The following is a 25,086-nucleotide window of genomic DNA, read 5'->3' as shown; positions in this document are numbered from 1 at the left end:
AAAAGTATTATTACTAAAGTAAAAAAAAAGTCAATACAGATGTAGAAGAGAAAAGGTAACAATCTTCTTCTCAAACCCTTCAATACCATTCCATCAAGGGAAACACGTCAGTAGTCTAATATATATTCTATTCATTGTGTTCACTCATACATAGGATAATGAGGGGGAGTTTTGGAAGTAGGTACTACACAATAGAATTATGTGCACGTATTACTCTGCAACTTTTATGTTCTCAGTAGCACAACATGTACAGTCCCTCCAGTGGTTTTATATACATTGTTCTCTATTTAAAAATTGCATACAGCTTAATACTATATTTTAATTAGCTATTACTCTTGATTAATATTTAGATAATTTTTAGTTTGGGATGTTATAAATAATGCTACAACAGCATCCTTGAACACATGTCCTTAATATTGATGTTTTTACTTCTGTAGGCTATAAATGAGGAATTGCACAATCAAAGGATATGTGTGTTTTCAATAGATTTCAGATTACTTTCTGAAATGATGGTGGCAATTAACACTCTTTGTAGCAGTATATGAGAGTCTCCATTTCTTAACATCCCTCCCCCTTAGATGTTTAGTGCTCCTTCTAATTTTTGATTATCTGAAATACAAAGAGAAAACTTAAAAATACATTGTAGTGTTAATTAACTCAGAGTAAAATCAAGTAGTAGTAAAAAGGTTATTAGTATCTAAGTGATATAATTAACATGACTGATTTAATGTGCTATCAATATATATGTATATGAGTATATAGGTAAACACATGTGCATGCACACAGTGTCCCTGAGCTTGTCCCCGTGCATAAGTGGGTGTTGTATATCTAAGCAACAGGTGGAGTGGGCCCCAGGCAAACACCTACAGCCTTCGCAGGTTTTAACAAGTAGCGAGATGACTCTAAAGTACTCAGCAAAGGGCCAGTCATGAAATGGGTGCTCAATAATTGTTAGTTCCCGTTCCTCTTTCTCTTTAAAATCCTACTGGAAGAGAGAGACCTACTATTTCTTCACATCAGAATATGTACAAAGACAAGAGAAGAGGCAAATACATCAATATCCCAGGGAAAGGCAAGGGGAGAGAAGCTCTGAAAAGTTTGCTCTCTCTCACTAAAGCTCTGGGCAACAATTGAACAGAAAACTCAACTTGGAGATATGAAGGCTCCATCTTGTGGCTGGTCCTGAGAAAGCTGGCTGTGAGGTTGGAATATTTAGAAGTTCAGTCAGCATTCCATTTTCTTCCTTCCGCAGTACTTTTAAGGAGCAAGAGTTCCTTTATTCCAGTACCCTAAAACAACCATTCCTAATATTTTGTTAAATTTCTGTCGTTTTTTTCTATAAACAAGTTTCAAATATTCAACATGGTTATGATCATGATGTCATCTATAGCGGCTTTAATTTTCTATGATATTGCATCATACAGTTTGTTTCTTATAAGCTCTTTTGAGAAATACAGGTCATATAGAAAACCATAATGCACAAATATATATATATATATATATATATATATATATATATATATATATATATATATATAAAATCGTAAAACAAATATCCAGTAACCTCCATGTTAGGAAATACCACATTAACCACTACCCCCGTCTCCTTCCTGCTCAGAGCACCCTTCCTCCTCTCTGGCCTGAACTACTGTGGCAATATTTATAGTAGTCACTCCCTAGCCTTTTGTTATAATTTTAATACTAAATTTTACACTCACAATGTGGTTTATTTTGGCCTGTTTTTAAGCTTTATGTAAATAAAACCTTATGGATTCTCTTAAACTTTATCCATTCTATTGTCTACCTCCTTTGGCTCTAACTACATTAAGACTCATCCTTGTGTTGTGTATCTAAAGTTCTTTCATTTTCATTGTTATATGAGATTACTTTGAATAAGCATACCACAGTGTGTTTATCAGGAAGCTGTTGCTGGATTTAGGGGCTTTCTCCCGTTCAGGTCTGCTGTGAACATTTCTGCTAGGACCATTTGTGCCCACATGCACAGGCATTTCTGTTGGGCACGTTCCTAGGAGTGGGATGGCTGGGTTCTTGGGGGATACACATCTTCAGCTTTACTGTATGTTGCCAGATATTTTTCCACAGTGATTGTGCCAGTTTACGCTCCCTTCAGTTTCCTTTGCCCCATATTCTCATTAACATTTAGTTGATATTGTCAGGCTTTTTAACAGTTCTGTTATGTGGGTAGAGATATCTTGATTTGCATTTTCCCAACTTCTAGAGTCTTAGCACCCTTTATGTGTTTATTGACAATGTAGATATCCTCTCTAGGGGCACGTCTGACCTAATCTCTTGCCTATTTGTCTATGAGGTTGTCTTTTCTGACTGTATATTCTAAATACAGTCATAGTTGGTTACTGTGCCACAAATACCATTTTCCACTCCATGGTTTGTCTGTTTCCTTTTTTAATGGTACCTTTTGATGAATATAAGTTCTTAATTTTAATGTTGTCAAGTGTATCCATCTTTTCTCTACTCCAAGGTCATGAATTGAATCCCCTAAATTACCTTTTTAAAAGCTGCCATGGTCTTGTTTTTCACATTTAGGTCTCTGAGATGCTTAAAACTATTGTTTTGTCTATTAGTCTGTTTATCCATCCTTGTATTGACTCAGGTCTTCATCACTGTAGCTGTATAGTTGCTCAGATCTTCTCAGCTTGTTCTTCTTCAATTTGATAAATATTTATTGAGTGCCAACCTAGGGCCAGGCAGTATTCTAGGTGTTGTGGATACAATAGTGGATAATATGTAAAGATGTCTATCTTAAAAGAAGAAACAGAGGTGGCAGGATTTAATAAATAATTGAGCAAATCAGATTATTTTAGATATTGAAGATTATAAAAACTATTGGAAATATAATTAAGAAATTGAAAAGGTTAACAGGATACAGAGTTAAGGACTGTGAGGCTGGGGCTCCCTTAGCTTGGAAGTTTGGAGCCTAGCATTTGACACAAGCCTTGAATGATGAGGAGCCTGTAAATGTGGCCCTCTCAGGGCCAGCTCAACATTTCAGTGACATGGAAGAATTCCCTCACCTGACTACTGTGTAGTTTAAGCCCTTTGCAATGTCATCTCACACCTGGGAGACTATAGCATATTTGTGTGTGTTTGTAGGATGGAAACAGTCCTTTGGTGTGAAAGGTGCTGTTTACATGTAGAGATTTCTTTTCAGTTTCAGGTTTAGGGGCAAAAAATTTATGGCTCCAGCATCTGCTGTACACATTCACATGGGTTTGCACCCAGGCTAAGGGGGCTTTGGAGGGAGACTAAGATCAAGAGAACAAAATGAGAAACTGTGTAGGTGAGAGGAATGGGGAGAAACTAGATGTTTAAAATACTTGTGCATGTTTTATTCCCCACTCTGCTACTTTCTGACTCTAAACCTTGGAATAAGACCATACCTGGACTCTGTTACCTTATCTCTAAAGGTTGAACCAAGTGATCTCTTAGGTCTCTGATAGTTACAATATCAATTTTGTGAATGAATGCTGGACAGCTTTCCTGACCTTCGTCCATATCCTTCTCCAACTTTAACAGCAAAGATCCAATAGCAGGAGGATACATTGTGAATATTTTCTAACTTTTAAAAACCTGTGGGTATTCTAAAATTTATATTAAGAGGCACAGGCCCTAGAATAGCTAAAATAATTTTGGGGAAAAATAATAAAGTGGGAAGAATCTTTTACTTGATACTACCTAAGGCTTGCTGTATAAAGTAATCAAGACAATGTAGTATTGAGCACAGACACAGTAATCACTGGAAACAAGTAGAGAACCCAAAAACAGAGCCACACAAATGTACATTCATAAGTGATTTTTAGGTGCACAAACAATCCAATAGAGGAACAATAGTCTTTTCAACAACCAGTGTTAAAGCATTTGGTATCCACAGGAAAAAAATTCTTGACCTAAACCTCACATTTTATTAAAAAATTAAGTCAAAATTAATTAATCATTGACTTAAATGTAAAACACAATAATATAAAACTTTTAGACAAAAACAAGAGAAAATCTTTGGGATCTTTATTAGAGGATAGTGGAGCGTTCTTATTCATGACACTGAAAGTGTGTCCATAATGGAAAATTTGATGAATTGGATTTCATTAAAATAAACATTTTTTTTTTTTTTTGCTTTGCAAAGACCCTGGTAGGAAGGTGAAAAGACAAGCTACACATTCAGAGAATTTACTTGCAAACAAATATCCAACAAAGGGCTAGTTCTAGAATATATAAATTACTCTCAAAACACGATAGTAAAAATACAAGCAATCCAATTACAAAACTGGTAAAAGACATTTCACCGAAGGGGATATACAGATGGTAGATGAGCACATATAAAGAAATGAGACATAGTTAACTATTAGAGAAATGCAAATGAAAAACACAATCAGAAGAAATTTTTTAAAAATAATAACAATGACCACGAATGCTGGCAAGGATGTAAAGAAACTGGATATCTTGCACTTTTCTGGTGTGACTATATAACAGTATAGCCACTCTGGGAAAAGGTCTGGCAATTTCTTACGAAACTATACCTGAGTTTATCATAGGACCCAGCAATTGCACTCTTGTTCATTCGTCTCAGGAAGATAAAACTTAGTTTGTACATAAACCTATACACAAACGTTCATAGCAGCTGTATTCATAATAGTCCAAAACTGGAAACAACTCAGATGTCTTCTATGGGTAAATAGTTAATAAACTGTAGTACATCTATGCCAATGGAATAGTATTCTCTAGCATGAAAAAAAAATGAACTATTGATATACACAACAACATCAATGGATCACAAGAAAATTATACTGAGTGAAAGAAAACCAAAACCAAAGGTTATATGCTGTAGAAATCCATTTATAGAATATTCTTAAAATGAAAAAGTATAGAGATGAAGAACAGACGAGTCATTGCCAGAGGTTAGGTGAGAGAGATGAACGAGGTTATAAAAGGGCAACAGAGGGATCCTGGGGTGATGACACTGTTCTGTATCTTTACCGTGGGGTTGATGCATGAACCTTCATATGCAATAAAACTTCTCCAAATTAAATGCACACATATGCATGCACACAAATAACTGCATGGAACACTAGGAAAATTTTCCAAGTGCTCAAATGTGTCAATGTTCTAGCAAGTCTTTCCTGTCTCCTAGAGAGCTTCCTTCCAGAACCCTCTGACCTGCTGCTGTAATTTGGAGTAGTTGTTTTCCAGGAACTCTGCGTAACTTTTTTCTCTAGTTTCCTGTTTCTTGGATCCTATGTCTTCCTTTGTCTTCATTTACTCCTTTGTTGTGTTCAAGAAGGTCCCCCAGTAGTCTTCCAAGAAAAGGTATGTAGGAGGTAAAGGTTTTGTTTTTTGCATATCTGAAAAAAAAAAACACTTTTTTTTTCAACTTTCATACTTCATGGATAGTAATGCTTTACATAGAATTCCAAGTTGAAATTATCCTTTAAAAACTTGAAGGCATTGCTCTACTGTGTTTTAGTATCAATTGCGGTTAGTGAGTGGTGCTAACATTGTTATTCTCAGCCGCTTGTGTATGGCTTGGTTTTATTTTTATTTTTATTTAGAAGATTTTAGGGGCCTCCCTGGTGTTCTGAAATTTCTTTTCTTTTTTTGTGGGTATAGGTTTAATATGATTTCAAATCCACATACTTATGACTTAAGTGAAGTTGGGTTTGTTTTTTGTTTTTCTGTTTTCAATTCAATATTATATTAGTTTCAGGTGTACAGCATAGTGGTTAGAGATTTGTGTAATTTACAAAGTGATCTTGCCAATAAGTCTTGCACCCACCTGACACTTCATAGTTATTACAATATTATTGACTGTACTCCCTAAACTGTACTTGACCTCTCCATGAATATTTTGTAAATGCCAATTTGTTCTTCTGAAATTTTTTAGTGATAATCCTGGAGGTGAGTTTCTTCTTATACATTGTGGTAAACATTCACTGTGACCTTTGAATCTGGAGATTGTTAACCTCCAGTTGTGGGAAAAATATGTACTTTTTACTTGATAATTTCCTTTCCTCCTTTTTCTCTGGAACTCCTGTTAGTCAGAGATTGTAACTCCTTGACAATGCTCTAATATTCTTACCATTTCTATGTTTCATCTATTCATCTGTGTTTTATTTTTAGTGTGGTGATTTTCTCAAATTTATTTCCAACTCTCCTATTGAACTTTTCTATTCATTGTTCTCTTATTTTGTAAAGAAAAAAAAATGGCTCTTTTCTGATTATATGAGTAATACATATTCATTATAAAGAATTCCAATGACATATAGAAAATATATAGAACAAAAAATATTACCTGTAATCCTACCCCTTTGTTGTAATCCACTTGACATTTTGGGTGATCATCATTTTATTCTTCCTTTATACAAACACACACAAAAAAAGCTATACACACAATTTGATATAAACAGGAGATCATTCATGTTGTTTTTATGATAGATGCTATCCCAGTCCCTCTTCCTCACATCAGTATCTCTTCATTATGGTTCCCCATTAACCCCTGCCTAAATCTGTGGCATTCTATATTTCTCCATACTCTTATAATCATGTATAATACATATCTGTGTATATATATGTGTATATAGATACATACATACATACATGTATACATGCATACCCACATATACAAACGCCCTTTTCAATGTCTTACACTTGTCACTTAACAAATTTCATGGAAATATCTCCGAGGTACTTGTAATTTCAAGTAATGGCTACAAAGTTTCTATGGGCAGATCAAAATTTCCTCCTCCTTTCACATATTGATAGCTACACACTTTGTTTCCAGTTCCTGGAAGATGCTAATATTGATTTAGTAAACACAACTTAACATATGACCTTATAGATTAGTACTTTTTAGTAGATAATCTAAAGGGGTAGAATTGCCAAAGATTATAAAAAATTTTTATACTGTAATAGATTCCAGATTGCCTTTCTAAAAGGCTGTAATATTTCCTTTTTTCAGTAGTACTTTATATTTCTCAACATATCCATAAGTAATGAACATTATCTTATAATTATTGTTTTTGATTTGATGTTTTTAAGTTTCATTTAATATTTCTTAGCACATATTTACTTAACTGGTGTTGCTTTATCTTGTTCCCTCTTGCTCCTTTCTAAACTTTTTATTTTAAAATAATTACATATTATCAGGAAGGTGAAAAATAATACAGAGAGGTCCAATGCACCCTTCATCCAGCTCCCCAAAAGGTACCATCTTATATAACTGTTAATAGAACAATATCAACTTTAGAAAACTGACATTGGTAGAATGTGTGGCATATTTCTATGCCATTTGATCATGTGTCTAGATTCATGTAACCACCACCACAAGCAAGATACAGACTATTACATCACCCTCATGCTATGCTTCTCTACTTCAACCACTAATCTGATCTCCTTCTCTATGATTTTATCATTTCATAATGTTACCTTTTGTGACTGGGTTTTCTCATTTGGTATAAATCCATTGATTTCCACTGATTTGTTGTGTGTATTTATAGCCTTTTTATTGCCAAGCACTATTCCATTGTATGGCTTCACCATATTTTTCTTAACCAATTACCCATTGCAGGACATTTGGATTCTTTTAGTTTGGGGCTATTGCAAACAAGCTCCTATAAACATTCATGAATAGATTTTTCTGGTTGACAAAGTTTTCATTCTTGTGGGATAAATGGCCATCAGTGTAACTGTTGAGTTGTATGGTTAAGTACATATTTAGTTTTTTAAAGATAGTGCCAATTTTTTTTTCCACAGTGCCTGTACCATTTTACATTCCCACCATTATTTTTTTTGTGAGATCCAGTTCTCTACATCCTCCTCAACATTTGGAATTTTAGATTTTTTTTTTTTTACTATTTTGCCGGTACTCATAAACATATGATGATATTTCATTGTGACTATGATTTACATTTCCCAATAATGAACATTTTTGATAGGCTTATTTGCTGTGTTAGTCTGCTAAGGCTGCTATAACAAAATACCACAGACTATGTAGCTTAAAAAACAATAGAAATTTATTGCTCACAGTTCTGGAGCCTGAGTCGTCCAGGATCAAGCTGCTGGCACTTTCGGTGTCTGGTGAGAGCTCTCTGGGGCCTCTTTTGTAAGGGTATTTATCTCATTCAATAGCCAGATCACCTCCAAAGGCACATATTAATTTGGAGGCACACAACATTCAGCCTATAGCATTTGTTATATGTAATTCTTCAATGAAATATCTCTTTGTGTCTTTTTCTCATTTTCTAATTGGAGTGTTGCTTTTCACAGTGGAATTTTGAGTCCTTTAAATGAGATACACTTGACATATAACTGTGTAAATTTACGGTGTACAATGTATTGATTCAATACAATATTATATTATAATATGATTACCACTATTAGCTAACACCTCTATCACATCATATAATTTTCATTTACTTTTTCTAGTGAGAATATTTAAGATGTATTCTCTTAGCATCTCTGAAGTTCATAATACAATATTGTTGATATAATCACTATGCTGTGCATTAGCTTTCCAGGACTTATTCATCTTTTAGTTGAAAGTTTGTACGCTTTAACAACATGACCCAATTCTACTCCTCAGCCCAGGGTAATTGCCATTCTATCATCTAATTCAATGAATTTGGCTTTTTTAGATTCCATATATGAGGAATAATATGCAGTATTTGTCTTTCTCTAACTTATCTCACTTATTATAATGCCCTCAAGGTTCATACATGTTGTCACGAATGGCAAGATGTCCTTCTTTTTCATGGATGAACAGTGTTTTATTGTATATATGTACCACATCTTTATCTATTAATCCATTGGTGGACACATGGGTTGTTCCGTATCTTGGCTGTTGTGAATAATGCTGTAATAAACATGGGTATCTCTTCAGTATCCTGTTTTCATTCTTGTTGAATATATACCCAGAAGTAGAATTGCTTGATCGTATGATAGTTCTACTTTTAATTTTTTTGTGGAACCTTCTAACTATTTTCCATATTGGCAGAACCAATTTACATTCCCAACAACAGTGCACAAGGGTTTGCTTTTCTCCACAATCTCACTATCTCTTACCTTCTTGATGATAGCTATTCTAAAAGATATGAGGTAATATCTCATTGTGGCTTAGAGTTACATTTCCCTGATGGTTATTGTGATGCTGAGCATCTTTTCATGTACCTGTTAACCATCTGTATGTCTTCTTTGGGAAAATGTTCAATTCCTATACCTATTTTTCAACTGGATTGTTTGGTTCTTTGGTTATTGAATTGCATGAATTCTTTATATATTTTGGATATTAACCTCTTATCCAATATACAGTTTGCAAATATTTTCTCCCATTTTATAGGCTGCCTTTTTATTTAGTGGAATGTTCCTTTAGCTATTCAGAAGCTTTTTAGTTTAATGTAGTCTTGTTTTTTCTTTTGTAACTAGTGCTTTTGGTTGCATATACAAAGAAACATTGCCAAGATGAATGTCAAGAAGTTTCTTTCTTATGCTCTCTTCTAGAATCAAGTCTTATGTTTACGTATTTAATCCATTTCAAGTTCTTTTTTTCCCCCATCTTTATTGAAATATAATAGACAATTAGTTGCTTATATTTACATTGTACAATTCAATGAGTTTTTTTAAATCATAGCTGGCATACAATAATATACCAGTTTCAGTTGTACCGCATAGCAATCAGAGATCCATGTAACTCGCAATCACCCCACTAAATCTAGTACCCCTTACATGTTTATTACAACATTATTAAAGATCTTTCCCATGCTACACCCTACATATCCATGTCTACTCTGCAACTATCCGTTTGTACCTCTTAATCCCCTTGCCACTTTTTGCTATCCCCTCAAGCTCCCTCCCATTTAGTAGCACTCAAAATATTCTCTGTATCTATGAGTTTATTTTCACTTTTGTTATTGTTGTTGTTTTGTTGTTAATTTTGTCCTTTAGATTCCACATGTACATGAAATCATGCAATATTTGTCTTTCTCTATCCAACTCATTTCATTTAGCACAATACCCTCTAGGTACACCAAGGCGATATCTTTTTCCATTCCCTTCCTTTTAGTCTGTGTGTGTCTTTCAATCTGAAGTGAGTTTCTTGTAGGCGGCATATGTACGAGTCCTATTTTCTTAACCATTCAGCCATTCTATCTTTTGGTTGAGGCACTTAATTCTTTTCCATTTGAGGTACTTCTTGATAGCAATGTAGTTATTATCTTCTTTATTCCTGTTTTTCAAATGTGCTTTGTTCTTCTTAAAGACTCTCCAACATTTCCTGTAATATTGGCTTGGTGTTGGTGAATTCCTTTAGCTTATTTTTGTCTGGGAAGCTCTTTATCTGTCCTTTGACTCTAAATGATAGCTTTGTGGGATAAAGTATTCTTGGTTGTAGATCCTGGGTTCTCATCACGTCAAATATTTTGTGCCAAGCCCTTCTGTCCTGCATAGCTTCTTTTGAGAAATCAGCTGCCAGTCTTATGGATGCTCCCTTGTAACTAACTGCTTTTCTCTTGCTGCTTTTAAGATTCTTTGTATTTAACCTTTGACATTTTAATTATGATGTGACTTGGTGTGGGCCTCTTTGGGTTCCTCTTTCTTGGGACTCTCTGAGCCTCCTGGGGTTGTATGTCTATTTCCTTCACCAGGTGAGGGAAGTTTTCTATCATTATTTCTTCAAATAGCTCTTTGACATCTTGTTTTTATTCCAGTACCCCTATGAAACAGATATTTTACATTTAATAGTGTCCCATAGGCTCCTTAAATTATTATTAATATAGTCTTGGCTTCTGTTTTCTTGCCATTCTGATGGAGTGTCCTTGGCTTCCCCATCCTCTATATAGGTCATCTGATCCTCTTCTTTATTCACTCTGTTTATTCCCTTTAATATACTTCTCATTTCAGATAATGTGTTCTTCATTTCTGACTGGTTCCCTCTTATAATTTCCATATTTATGTGTGTTTTTTTTCTCTCTTTGTTAAAATTCTCATTGAATTCCTCTATACTTCTCACAAGTTCATTAAGCATCTTTGTAACCAGTGTTTTGAACTTTGCATCTGTTCGGTTGCTTGACTCCATTATTCCTGGATCTCAGTTCTGTTCTCTCATATGGTTTCTGCTTCTCTATCTTCCCATTTTGGCTGGCTTTTTGTGTCTGTTTCTATGTACTAAGCAAAGCTCCTAAGTCTCCCAGTTTTATTAGTGTGGCTTTGTGTGGTAGGTGTCCAGTGGCACAGTCCTGACAGGGGTTCAGCTGCAGGCCAAGTTTAGCCAGAGCCTGTGCCCCTCTGCAGCCACCTGTTAAGACTCAGCAAGCGATCCACAGATGCTGTGCTTAGAGTTGCCTCAAGAGGCCACACCAGAAAACAAAATCAACTCACTAGTGTGAGTCTTGGAGTTGGCTCAGCAAGGAACACTGAACTCCCCACGGACACAACTGGATGTGGCTTGGGTGGGACTGCGAGCTGGGGAAGGCAGAGTTTCAGGGAATCCTCTGGGCAGAACCACCTCTGCTACCCAGTTAGATGACGTCTCAGCTATGGCGAAGCTGAGTCCTCACACTGGGAGGGGGAAGGGCTCAACAGAGGAACAATGGATACTGCCAGATTTTCTGTCTGGGTGAGAGCCTCGCCTCCAGCTCTCGGTCCCACAACTCAGTGTTCCTCTGTAATCCCTGGCGCTTCCCGAGCAGCCACCAAGCGTCACTCCTCAAAGCAAGCAGGTCCATCATTTCAAAAGTCAACTCATGGACATGGCCCTTTTAAGAGGCATCTGCAGCTGCCACAGCCTCTGTCCCACTCAGCCGCTGGGACCCAGCAGCCTGTGTCTTCGCCCCCTCCTACCTTTTACTGTTGCAGGTTTATTAATTATTTCTCTACCTAGATGTAGTGCTTCCGTTCATCTAGACCCCAGGCCACTTTGCTTACTGTTTGCTCCATATTTCTGTCACAACTTTGATTTCTTTGCAAGAGATATGAACAAGCCTCTATTGGCTATGCCATTTTTTTATCTTCCTCATCTTTTAAAATTTGATATATATTTTTTTATCATCACCAAGAATATAGTCTCTCTTGGTGAATATTCTATATGCACTTGAAAACAGTGTGTATTCTACCATTGGATGAACTATTCTATAAATGTCTATTAATTTCAGTTGTTTGATGGTGTTGTTCATTTTATCTATTCTCTTTCTATGTTCCTGTTTATTTGTTCTATTGATTAGTGAGAAAGAAGTGTTGACATATCCAACCTTATTTGTGGATTTTCCATTTCTCCTTTTAATTGTATCAGTTTTTGCCTCATATATTTGAAAGGTCTATGGTTAGGTGCTTACATATTTAAGATTGTTATATCTTCTTGGTGAATATATGCTCTTGTTATGGAATATCCTTTGGTATCCTGGTAATTTCCCTTACTCAGAATTCTATTATGTCTGATATTAATATAACCATTGAAGTTTTTTTTCTCTTTTTAAATTCAGTCCTTTTTTCTCATTCTTTATTCAAGTTTTCTTTTGATTAGTGCTTGCATGGCATATGTTTTTTCCATCGTTTTACTTTTCACCTAATTTTATTATTATTTTGAAAGTGGGTTTCTTGTGACAGCATATTGTGAGGTAAATTTTTCTCAATCCTTTTTTAAAATCTCTTAATTATGGGCTCTGAGTATTTATAGCTAATGTAATTATTATGTGTTTGGATTTAGATCTGCAATTTCTCTGTTTCTTCTTCATTGCTATGTTTCCTTTTAATTTCTTTTGGATTATTTGAACTTTTGGGTTTTTTTTTTTCATCTTAACTTTTCTATTGAGTTTAAACTATATTTCTTTGTGCGGTTTTAAAATAGTTACTCCAGGAACTACTATACATCCTTAACTTTTCACAGCCTACTTAGAAGTAATATTTTGAAACTTCGAATAAAATGTAGAAATCTTCCACCATAAAGATCTCTTTAATCTCATTCTTTATGCTGTCATCTACTATCAAAAACCACATGACAGTATTATAATTTTTGCTTTTAATTTCAAACATATTAACAAACTCAGAGAAAATAATCTGTTATATTTACCCACTAATTTATTATTTCTATTGCTCTTCTTTCAATTCCTGGAGTTTCCCTCTGGTATCATTTCCTTTTGTATGAAGATCTTTCTTTAAAGTTTCTTTAGAGCATGTTTCCTGGTTATGAATCTCTGTTTTCTTAATGTGGAATTGTATTTATTTCACCTTTGATTTTTAGCTGGATATAGAATTCTTGGTTGCCAGTTGGGTTAGCATTTTTAAAATATTGTTCTCATTCTTTCTGGCCTCCATGAAATATCTATATATCCCTTATATATAATTTGTTGTTAATTTCTGGCTGCTTTCAAGATTTTTTCATTGTCTCCAGTTTTTAGTAGTTTCATTATGATCTTTTGGCATAGACTTCCTTGGGCTTTCCCCACAGAAATACAAAGGATTGTAATAAAATATTAAAAGCAATTATATGCCAACAAATTGGACAATTTGGAGGAAATGGATATATTCCTAGAAACCTATCATCTTTTAAGACTGAGTCAAGAAGAAACAGAAACTCTGAACCAACTGATTTCTACCAATGAAATCAAATCTGTAATCAACCCCCGTGCCCCAAACAGCAAAGCCCTAGAATGGATGGTTTCATAGGCAAATTCTACCAAACACTCAAAGAAGAATTAACACCTATTCTTCTCAAACTATTCCAAAAAAATTCAAGAGGAGAGAAGGCTCCCTAATTCTTTTTAAGAGGCCACCATTACCCTGATCCAAAACCAGACCAAGACACTCCACAAAAAGGAAAGCTATAGGTCGATATCCCTTATAAACATCGATGCAAAACTCCTCAACAAAATATTAGCGAACCAAATTCAGCAATGTGTTACAAATATCATACACCATGATCAAGTGCGATTTATTCCTAGCAGGCAAGGTTAGTACAATATCCACAAATCAATTAACATGATACACCAGGTTAACTAATCGAAAAATTAAAATCATAAGATCATATCAGGAGATGCAGAAAAAGTGTTTGACAAACCTGACATCCATTTATGATGAAAACTCACAGCAAAGTGGGAATAGAGGAAACATACCTCAACATAATAAAGGCCATATGTTACAAAGCCACAACTAACATCATACTCAATGGAGAAAAGCCAGAAAGTCATCCTTAAGATCAGAAAGAAGACAAGGAAGCCCACTTTCATCACTTCTATTCAACATAGTATTAGAAGTCCTAGCTACAGCAGTCAGGCAAGAAAGAGAAATAAAAGGCACCCAAATTAGAAAGGAAGAAGTAAAACTGTTGTTATTTGCAGATGGCATGATACTATATATAGAGAACCCTAAAGATTTCACCAAAAACTGTGAGGACTGGTAAAGCAGCAAGATACAAAATTAATATTCAGAAGTTGGTTGCATTTTATATACACATGATGAACTTTAAAAAAGAAAAAATTTTTTAAAATCCCATTTTACGATTGCATCAAAAACAATAAAATGCCTAGGGATGAATTTAATCAAGGAGGTAAAAGACCTATACTCAGAAAACTGTAAGTCATTAAAAGAAAGAAATTGAAAATAGAAATTATTGGAAACATACACTATGCTCATGAATAAAAAGAATTAACATCGCTAAAATGACTACAGTACCCAAAGCAATCTACAGATTCAATGCAATCCCTATGAAAATACCAATGGCATTTTTCACAGAATTAAAACAAATAATCCAAAAATGTATATGGAACCATAAAAGACTCTGAATGGCCACAGCGATCTTGAGAAAGAACAACAAAGTTGGAGGTATTACACTATGTGCTATCAAACTATACTACAAGGCTATAGTAATAAAAATAGCATGGTACTGGCATAAAAACAGAGACATAGGTCAATGGAAGAGAATCGAGAGCCCAGAAATAAACCCATTTATAACAAAGGAGGCAAAATATACAATGGGGTAAAAATAGTCTACATTCAATAAATGGTGTTGGGAAAACTTGGCAGAAACATACAAAAAAATGAAACTGGACCAGCTTCTTACACCATGTACAAGAATAAACACAAAATGGGTTAGAGACTTAAATGCGAGACCCAAAACCATAAAACTCCTAGGAGAAAACATAGGCAGTAAATTCTCTTAGCAATACTTTTTTTTCTGATATATCTCCTTGGGCAAGGGAAACAAAAGAAAAAATAAACAAATGGGACTACATCAAATAAAAAGGTTTTGCACAGCAAAGAAAACCATCAAAAAAATGGAAAGACAACCTACTGAATGTGAGAATATATTTGCCTATGATACATCTGATAAGGAGTTAATATCCAAAATTTATAAATAACTCATACAGCTAAACAACAACAAAAATCCAATTAAGAAATGGGAAGAAGACCTGAAAGATATTTCTCCAAAAAGGAAATTCAGATGGCCAATTGACATATGAAAAGATGTTCAAGATCAGTAATAATCAGAGAAATGCATTTAAAACCACAGTGAGATATAACCTCACACCTGTCAGAATGGCTATTGTCAATAATCAACAACCGTTGAGGAGAATGTGGAGAAAAGGGTACTCTCATACACTGTTGTTGGGATTCCAAATTGTTGCAGTCACTATGCAAACAGTTTTGGGTCTTCAAAAAGTAAAATTAGAACTATCTTATGACCCAGCAATTCCACTTCTGGGTATTTATCCAAAGGAAACTAAAACACTAATTTGCAAAGATCTTTGCACCCCTATGTTCACTGCAGTGTGATTTACAATAACTAAGATACAGAAACAACCTAAATAACCATCAGTAGATAATTGGATAAAGAATAAGTGATACATATATACAATGGAATGTTACTCAGCCATAAAAAAATGATATCTTATCATTTGTAACAACATGGATGGACCTAGTGTGTATTATGCTAAGTGAAATAATTCAAACAAAGACAAATAGCATATGATTTCACTTATATGTGGAATCAAAGAAACAATATAAACAAACAAAATGAATACAGATTCACAGATATAGAGAACAAAGTGGTGATTGCCAGATGGGAAGGAGGATTGGGAGACTGTGGAAAAGCTGAAGGCATTAAGAAGTTCAAATTTGTAGTTCCAAAACTACAAAACAGGGATGTGAAGTACAGCATAGGAAACATAGTCAACAGTACTGTAATAACTATGTATAGTGTCCAGTGGGTACAAGAGTAATCAGGAGGTTCTCGTCATAAATTATAAAAATATCTAGTCACTATGCTGTACACCTGAAACTAATATAAAATATTGAATGTCAACTCTAATTGAAAAGTAAAAATTAAAATAAATTAACTTTAAAAAGAGTGGTCACCCTCATGGTTATGAGTTGCTTTAAAATTTTTTATTTGTTTTTTTTGTTATTGAGTCATATGAGTCCAACAATTGTGTAATCTTGGTGCTGGAATCTGTTGATTGACTTTTCCTTTACAACTTATTGAGATATTCATAATTTTTTGTATATCAAGTATTTTGGGATTGTATTTTGGACATTTCGAATATTTATTATAGGACTCTGGGCCCTGTTTAGTTCCTATGGAAAATAATAATTACTAAGTTTTTCAGGCATCTGACCTAGTTTAGGCTAAAATTTGTTCTGGCCTTCAGGAACTATGGTTCTTACGTCAGTTCAGTTTTAAAGTGTTTTCAGTGTAGTTTGTTTAATGTGGATCACCCAGGAGCCAGTCTGCTACCTATAAAATGTTCAATCCCATAGTTCAGTTCTCAATGACTTTAGTGTTCTATTTGGGTCATATCCACCCATACACAGTTTAGGGTGATGTCCAGGAGTTCATAAAACAACTTTATGGGATCATTTTCTTGGATTCTCTACTCTCTGCATTCTTCCAGACACTTCTGGCTTCCAAGAGTTCCCCTGTTCCTAATGTTTTTTTTTGTTTGGTTTTTATTTTTTGTTTTTTTTTTTTTTTTTTGGCCATAAAACTGGCCTTTCATTTTCCTACTCTGCCAGACACTTTATGTAACTGTCTTCCTCTTGAGCTAAGTGGCAGGATGACAGAGTAAGAAAAAGGAAATAGGGATTTCCCCTCATGCTCATAGGAACACAGTTCCTCTGGTCGTAGAGGATTCCCCTCCCTCAGAGTTTTAGGTTCCTCCCTGGCCATCACTGCCATACTATTATGGGATTTCCTGGGAGTGTGGGGTAGGAGGAAACAAAAACATAGAGGTTTTCCCTTCCATTTCTTCATGCCCTTACGGGCCCCTTTTGCCTCTCTTCAAACCAGGGAGGGCTTCTTTCGAAGTCCTTTCTGTCCACACTCAGCTTCAAGATGTTGTTGAGTTCAGGCCAGAGGATACCATAGGAACAACAAAACAGGAAACTTACCACAGGACTAGTATAACTTAAAATTCTGGTTTCCTTCCCCAATCCGCCTGCCACCATTTACTTTCAGAGTCCTAAGATAACTCATCTATATATATGTTCAGTTTTGAGCTGTATGCAAATGGAAGAGATGGGGTGGAGTGTCAAAACTCCATCTCAATCCTCATTTGTGTATTTGTTTTCAGAAATCACTAAAGAATTTTCTAAGCACAATTTGCTTAATTGTGTGAGGGATATAAAAGAAAAGGAAGAGGAACATTTATTTGAATACATACCACAATTCTTAAGTTAATACAATAACATTATAAAGCAGACAAAACTGGGAGGGACCAAGTTTATCTCTGAACTATGGGATGATAAAGGGATAGAACCCTTGCTTTCCCAAGACTTCATGCAACACTGGTCCTGTCTTAAGGGGTAGGGGTGTCTCATAATTATGAGGTGTCGGGGACTTCGTGAGTTGCATTTTAATTAAGTGCCCCTAAAAGAATGTGCCTCCGCTAAAACTAACAGTTTTGCTTTTGGAGAAATATCAGGCTGTGTGACATACCAGGCTGGGGTAGATTTAAGGTTTTAGAGACCTTCTCAACAGTCCTTATTTCACATTGTTGAATGACATCCTATTCTGTCATGACTGCCACATATGGCCCTACAGGTTGTAAACTACTGACTTCAGGCGTAGCTTTTTTTTTTCTCCATGGATTTTGTAGTGAATGGTACTTCCCAGAGCCGTGCAAATTTTGGCCATGTGCTCTGCTCAGAATGGCTAATTGCAAAAGTCCTGTGCAATTAGAAAAATTAGAATGTGGCAGTGACATATCATCTCTTTTTGTTTATTCTCTGCCTCTTTCCTCCTCTTTCAGTGTTGGGAGAAGATGACCATTTCCTCTTCAGTGTCTTTAAATCTCCCTAGAAGAAGCCATCCATTCTCCCAGAGTGCCCCGATAGGATTGCACCACATTGGCTGGCCAGAGAACATACCTAACACTGGTGAGTTACATTCCTCTCCTTTGTTTCATACTCTGGTGTCTTAATGACGACAAAACAGTGAGAGTGTTGTCGACTGCAAAAGTGTTGTCTGGCAGAAGTAGCTAGAAGGTGAGAGAGACAAAACACTGTCTCTTATCTCTTTAATTAGGAAACGGTCTCTACCCTTCAGAAAAAGGAAATTCTTTACTTAGGGAAGATTCCATTATTGAGTCCTGAAACCTGGTTCCATTCATTTAATTTAAACAGAGCTATTGACCATTCCTTGGGATTTGCTATAGGATATAACTTGCAGAAGTAATCCAGAGAGTTGTGGCTAATCTAGTAATGGAACTTGAGTGTTTTCCCTTCTGAGGGACCAGCCTCTTCTTTGAATATTATGGCAGCCTCTCATAGTCTCTTCTTCAAAACTGTGGCAAACAGCATCACATCACATACTTATGCATAAAAAGACTGGGTTTTGTCCTAGAAAGAAACTTGGCCCCAGTGAAAGCCAGGGTGGGGCTTCCTCATGAACAGCCACCACCTTTCCTAGACCTAAGCCAGGAGGGGCTGGACATGTTGAAAATGCTCAAGGGCTCCTGGTGAAAAGAAAGATGATAGGTGTCAGATCTAGAATAGGTATAGATTATGTTAGATGGCAACCTTACAATCTAAAAGCATCCAGCTGGCTTGGGGGAAAGGCCAAATCTAGTGTTTATTAAAAAGGGTAATAAGCCCTAGACAGAGTTGAAAAAACAAAATAGCTACACCTGTCAAACATGTGCTTTGTCCAAACTTAGGGAGTAAGGAAAGGGCAGCACTCAAGATTGTCCATAGTTTGGTCCTATATAAGGTAAAGACCTGTAGAAAACCAGTAAGGTTAGTAAAAGATGATGTGTGAGAGTCATGGTCAGGCCCTGAGTACTACAGTATGGCATATGCCATGTTGAAGAGTCTGGACACCAGAGCCTGGAGCTCTGAATCTGACTCAGTACATACTGGATATTGGTCTTGGGGCACTAGCTGTTTAGATTAATGGGTGAACATGACAGATTTCCAGGAGCAAATGTATATTTATGTTGCATCATGCAGTGGACTTTTGTTCTTCCTCAGATATGGCTGTGATCTCAAATACACAGTGAGCAAAATCAAGAAAAGGTGTTTGACAACTGCTGAAAGAATCTTTTCAAGGAAAAAGATATATCTCACACAAGCTCTTCATTAAGTCACGGGATTATTAGGAGGCTTGTGGAAGGGACAGTAACAGATGAGAGTAGCATTTTTTTCCAGTGATAATATCTCAAGGCTGGTTTGGACCCTTGAACTTAGAATACTTTTACAAATTCAAAGCTTAATAATCATATATTTCTATTATTTCAGAACTGAATTAGTAGATGAATTTAATGCAGAATAAGAAATTTAAAAAACCTCAGTGACACGTGTCCCCCATCAGGCCCGTACACTGAGGACAATGCTCTAGAAGTCAGAGGTCAGGGCTCTGGCTCTAGCTGCACTTCATACAGGAGTAAGAAATTGTGCGGCTCCCTCCTTTTCTCTGTATTCAGGTTCCTTTTTTTTACAAAAAAGGAGTGATAATTGCTGTCTTCCTATTTTATGAGGTTAATATAAGGGCTAGCTTGGGTCTCTATATACAGTGTAGGAAGGCTTTTTTTTTTCTTTCCTGTCTTTAGTTATTGCTTCTACTCCAAATGTTCAGTTCCAAATTTCTGGGATTTATACTTTCTAAAAACTATATTTCTAGGTTCTATCTATGTAACCACTTAACATTTTCATTTTTTTAATTCTTTTTTCCTCTCATTTCTGGGATAATTTCTGTTTTATCCTCCGCTTTGTTTTTCTGGTTTTATCTCACCTGCTTTTCATTACCTTCATTGGGACTTGTGATTCAATGATTATGTCTTTAAGCTCCATATAATCTTCTAAGTACAAGCGTGTTAAAAACAGAAAGTCGAGAATTTTGTAAAATTTTGTCCTGTTCATGTTTTAGAAATTCGTTTCCAATTTCATCTGCTCTTCTTTGGTAGTTATTTTTTATTTACTTATCTTTATTTGCTTATCTTTACAGACATCAGTTCCTCCCAGCAATGACTTGTTGTCAAGTAGCACTGGAGACAACATCCTTTCAGACTGTTAATAATTACCTGTTAAAATCTTTCAAACACAACTGAAGTAGGAAGTGAAAAGTTAAACTTTCTTATAATGTATATCATGATTTCAGTCACCTTAGAGGGAACTGTGAGCAGTTCCAGCAAGAAGCTTTGCCTTGTTCCAAAATTTCTTCATGTTTGGAGGAGTAGCCAAGAATTAACCTAATGTGGGAGCATGCCATCCTCTGCTTCATAAGTCAGTACTCAGGATAAACTCCACCCTATCTGCTCCTCTCTAGACCGAAAGGACTCTGTGAGTCCCCAGCATGGTGGCTGCACACAGTATCACATAAAGCTCTCTCTACCTCCAGAGCCCATGCCTGTGACTTAGGAAGGGTTTGCAGGATTTTACCAGGAATTTCCCTACTTGCCTCTGGTTGTATTGTTACTTGAAAGCTATAGGTCACTTCTTTTTCTTGTCTAATTACTCTGATTAGAGCCCCCAGTACAGTATAATTTAATACAAATGGCAAGAGTGGACATCCTTGCCTTATTCCTGATCTTAAGGGGAAAACATCCTACCTTCACCATTAAGTATAACGTTAGCTGTGGGTTTTTCATAGATGCCCTTTATCAGGTAGAGAAAGTTCCTTTCTATTCCCAGATTGTCAAGTTTATCATAGATTTTGTCAAATGCTTTTCATGTGTCTATTAAGATGATCATGGAACTTTTGTTCTTTATTTTGTCGGCATGGTTGGTATATTATGTTAACTGATTTTCAGACTTTAACAATATTTCTGGGCTAAATCCTACTTGGTCAAGATGTGTAATTCTCTTTACATTTTGCTGAATTTGGTTTGTTAGCATTTTGTTGAGGATTTTTGCTTCTGTATTCATAAGATATATTGGTCTGTAGTTTTTTCTTGTAATATCTGTTTCTGGTGTGGTTTCAGGATACTATTGGCCTCGTTACATGAGTTGGGGAATGTTCTCTCCTCTTCCAATTTTTGCAACAGTTTATGAAGAATTGGCATTAATTGTTTTTTCAATGTTTGGTAGAATTCTGGGATAAAGACATTTGGGGTCTGGGCTTTTCTTTACACACAGTCTTGTAATTACTGGTACATTCTCTTCACTTGGTCTATGTGGATTGTCTATTTCTTTTTGACTGAGTTTGGTAGTTTGGTAGGAATTTATCCATCTCATGTAAGTCATCTAATTGGTTGGCATACAATTGTTCATAGTATTCCTTCATAATTCTTTTTATTTATGCAAGGTTAGAAGTAATGTCCCTTCTTTTTTTCTGATTCTAATAATTTGGGTCCTCTTCTTTTCTCTTGGTTAAACCAGCTAACAGTCTGTCAATTTTGTTAATCTTTTCTAAGAACCAGCATTTAGTTTCTTTTATTATCTCTATTCTTTCTCTGTTCTCTATTTCTTTATATTTCTATTTTCTATTGTTTCTCCATTAATCCCTAATCTAACCTTTATATTTTCTTCCACTTGCTTTAGGTTTAGTCTTGCTCTTCTTTTTCCAGCATCATAAGTTGCAGATCTCATTGCTGAGATCTTTTTTCTTTCTCAATATAGGTATTGCGGTATATCATTTGCAGCTATGAATTTCCATCTAAGTGCTGCTTTAGTTGTATTCTATAAGTTTTGGCATATTTTGTTTTCATTTATTTCAAAGTATTTTCTGATTTATTTTTAAATTCCTTCTTTCACCCATTAGTTATTTAGGCATGTGCTACTTAATTTCCACATATCTGTGTGTTTCCCAAATTTCCCCTGCTGTTGACTTCTAATTTCATTCCATTATGGCCAAAGAACACACTTTGTATTATTTCTGTCCTTTTAAATTTGTTTAAATTTGTTTTAAGGACTAATATAAGGTCTATCCTGGAGAATATTCCATAAGCACTTAAATAGAATGTATATTCTATTGTTGTTGAGTGGTATGTTCTACAGATGTCTATTAGCTTTAGTTGGTTAATAGTGTTACTCAAGTCTTCTGTTTCCTTATCTTCTGTATGGTTGTTCTAGCAATTATTGAGAGCTGGGTATCTAAATCTATTATCTATTTCTCCCTTCATTTTTGTCATTTTTTGCTATACGTATTTTGGTGCTCTATTATTAGGTATATATACTTTTGTAATTATATTTTCCTGATGGCCTGACCCTTTATTATTATAAAATACCGCTCTTTATCTCTAGTGAATTTTTTGTTGTTTTAAAGGCCATTTTATCTAATATCAATATAGCCAATCTATATAATATCAATATAGATTTCGCAGGGTTGCTGTTTACATGTTATATCTCTTTCCATCTTTTTACTTTGAATGTATTTGTATCTTTGAATCTAAAACGAGTCTCCTACAGACAACATGTATACAGCCAGACATTGTCTTTTCACTGGATTGTTTAATCCATTTACATTTAGTGTTACTATTGATATAGTTGGATATACATCTGACATTTAATTTTTTGTTTTCTACATGTCTCATCTTTTTTGTTCCTCTATTCCTCCTTTACTGCTTTCTTTTGCATTGAGTAAATATTTTCAGATGTAACACTTTAATTTCAAAAATGATTATTTCATTATATGTTTCTAGTATTTTGTAATGGTCTTTCTAGAGTTTAACATGTACATCTTATTAGAATCAAACTTCAGATGTGCACTAACTTAACTCCAGTAACATGTAGAAATATTACTCCTATATAGCTCTATTCCCTCTCTCCCCTTTGTGGTATATTGTTAATATTATAACTATTAATATTAGAAATCTGGTAAATGCACTTTTAAAACTATTACTCTACTATATATAATACCTTTCGAAGTCATTACAGCTTTGCTTCCACCTCCTTTGTGCTGCTATTGATATATTCTCATATATTACATTTCTATATGTTATAGGCTAAATAATAACAACAGATTATATATCTATTATTTTATGCAACTGCTTTTTAAATCAGTTATAGGAGGTTAATAAGAATTTATAGTATCTTTTATTACTACATAATTACCCCTACCAGTGCTTCGTTTTTGTCTGTGTGGATTTGAATAACCATCTGAGGCCACTTGCTTTCAGTCTGAAAAACTAGTATTTCTTATAAGTTAGGTCTGCTAGCAACACATTCTCTCAGAGTTTGCTTATCCAAGAAAGTCGATTTTCCCTTTATTTTTGAAGGACAGCTTTGCTAGATATTGAATGCTTCATTGACAAGGGTTGTTTTTTTCCTTTTAGCACTTTTAATATGTTATCCCACTACCTCTGGCCTCCACAGTTTCTCCTAGGAATTAGCTGTTAATCTTATTGGGATTCCCTTATAAATTATGCGTCTTTTTTCTCTTGCTGCTTTCGAATTTTGTCGTGTTTGTTTTCAGTCTTTTTACTATGATGAGTCATTGTGTGGCTCTTTCCATTTACGCTAGTTGGAATTTGTTGAGCTTCCTGGATATGTAGGTTACTGTTTTCAGATAAATTTTGGAAGTTTTCAACCATTATTTCTTTGAATATTTTTTCTTCTCCTTTCTCTCTCTTCTCTTGCTGGTATTCCCATTATACATACATATAATGGGGCAGTTAATGCTGTCCCATATTTCTCCTTCTTTTTTCTCTCTGTTCTTCAGCTTGTGTAATCTTTAGCGATCTCTCAAGTATACTAGTTATTTTTACTACCAATTCGAACCCATTGTTGTGTAGATAAAAAAACGGTGTTCAATAGAAAGTAACCTCATGGGTGATCTGATCATAAATTCCTAAATGAGCAGGTCATGGTGGGCAGTTATGCCCCAGGCATATAATTTTTTAGTAAAAGGCTTATTTTTGGCTTTAAGCAAGCCCTGTCATTCTTTCTGTGCAACTAGGTTAACCTTTGAAATGAGCTTAACCACCCTCAAGAAAGCACGTAATCTAATTAACTATCCTGTAATCCAGTCCCTGCCTTGCTTTTTCCCATCTCCATGTAACCTTCCTTATGTTCCCTCTTTAATATCAAATGCATAAAAGAAGCTGTAAAACTGCTTATTCTTGGGAGTATCTGAGATCTACCTGGCATATATTGGTTTGGCTCAAATAAACTCCTATAAAAATTTTCTACAGGTTTGGATGTTACTTACATTGATAGTTGAGACCCTCTGGTGAATTTATTTCAGCTATTGTATTGTAACTCTAATATTTTCATTCAAAAAAAATTTCTATTTGTTGATATTCTCTACTTGATGCAACATTATCATAGTATCTTCCTCATATTTAAATTAGACTTAGTGTAGTGACATTGGTTAAAATAATTATATGTTTCAAGTGTACAATTCAATAATAGTCATATGTATATTGCATTGGGTGTTTACCATCCAAAGTTAAATTTCCTTCCATCACCATATTTTTGACCATCTTTACCCTTATTTATCTCTCCCTTTCCCTCTGGTAACCATTAAGCTGTTGTCTGTGTCTATGATTTTTTGTTTGTTTGTATTGCTCATTTGCTGCTCTCGGTTTTATATCCCATATATGAGTGAAATCATATGGTTCTCAATTTTTTCTGTCTGACTTATTTCACTTTGCATGATAATCTCAAGATTCACCTATGTTGTCACAAGTGGCAGTA

At 35.0% G+C, this 25,086-nt stretch overlaps 1 protein-coding gene across 3 annotated transcripts in view; it reads left to right on the top strand.

Moving 5' to 3' along the window:
* The window catches only part of ARHGEF4 (Rho guanine nucleotide exchange factor 4), a 240,455-nt gene that overhangs the window by 124,033 nt on the left and 91,336 nt on the right, over positions 1 to 25,086 (top strand). For all 3 annotated transcript variants that reach the window (XM_036235975.1, XM_016125237.2, XM_016125255.2), the window contains exon 3: positions 18,264 to 18,390. In XM_036235975.1, coding sequence (XP_036091868.1) covers positions 18,264 to 18,390 — 127 coding nt within the window. The remainder of the gene's footprint in view (positions 1 to 18,263; positions 18,391 to 25,086) is intronic.

Source organism: Rousettus aegyptiacus, unplaced genomic scaffold, assembly GCF_014176215.1.
Source record: "Rousettus aegyptiacus isolate mRouAeg1 unplaced genomic scaffold, mRouAeg1.p scaffold_m13_p_2, whole genome shotgun sequence".
In the NCBI taxonomy this organism is placed as follows: Eukaryota; Metazoa; Chordata; class Mammalia; order Chiroptera; family Pteropodidae; genus Rousettus; species Rousettus aegyptiacus.
Note: the sequence above shows the minus strand (reverse complement) of the source record. Positions and strands in the feature narration are given on the sequence as shown.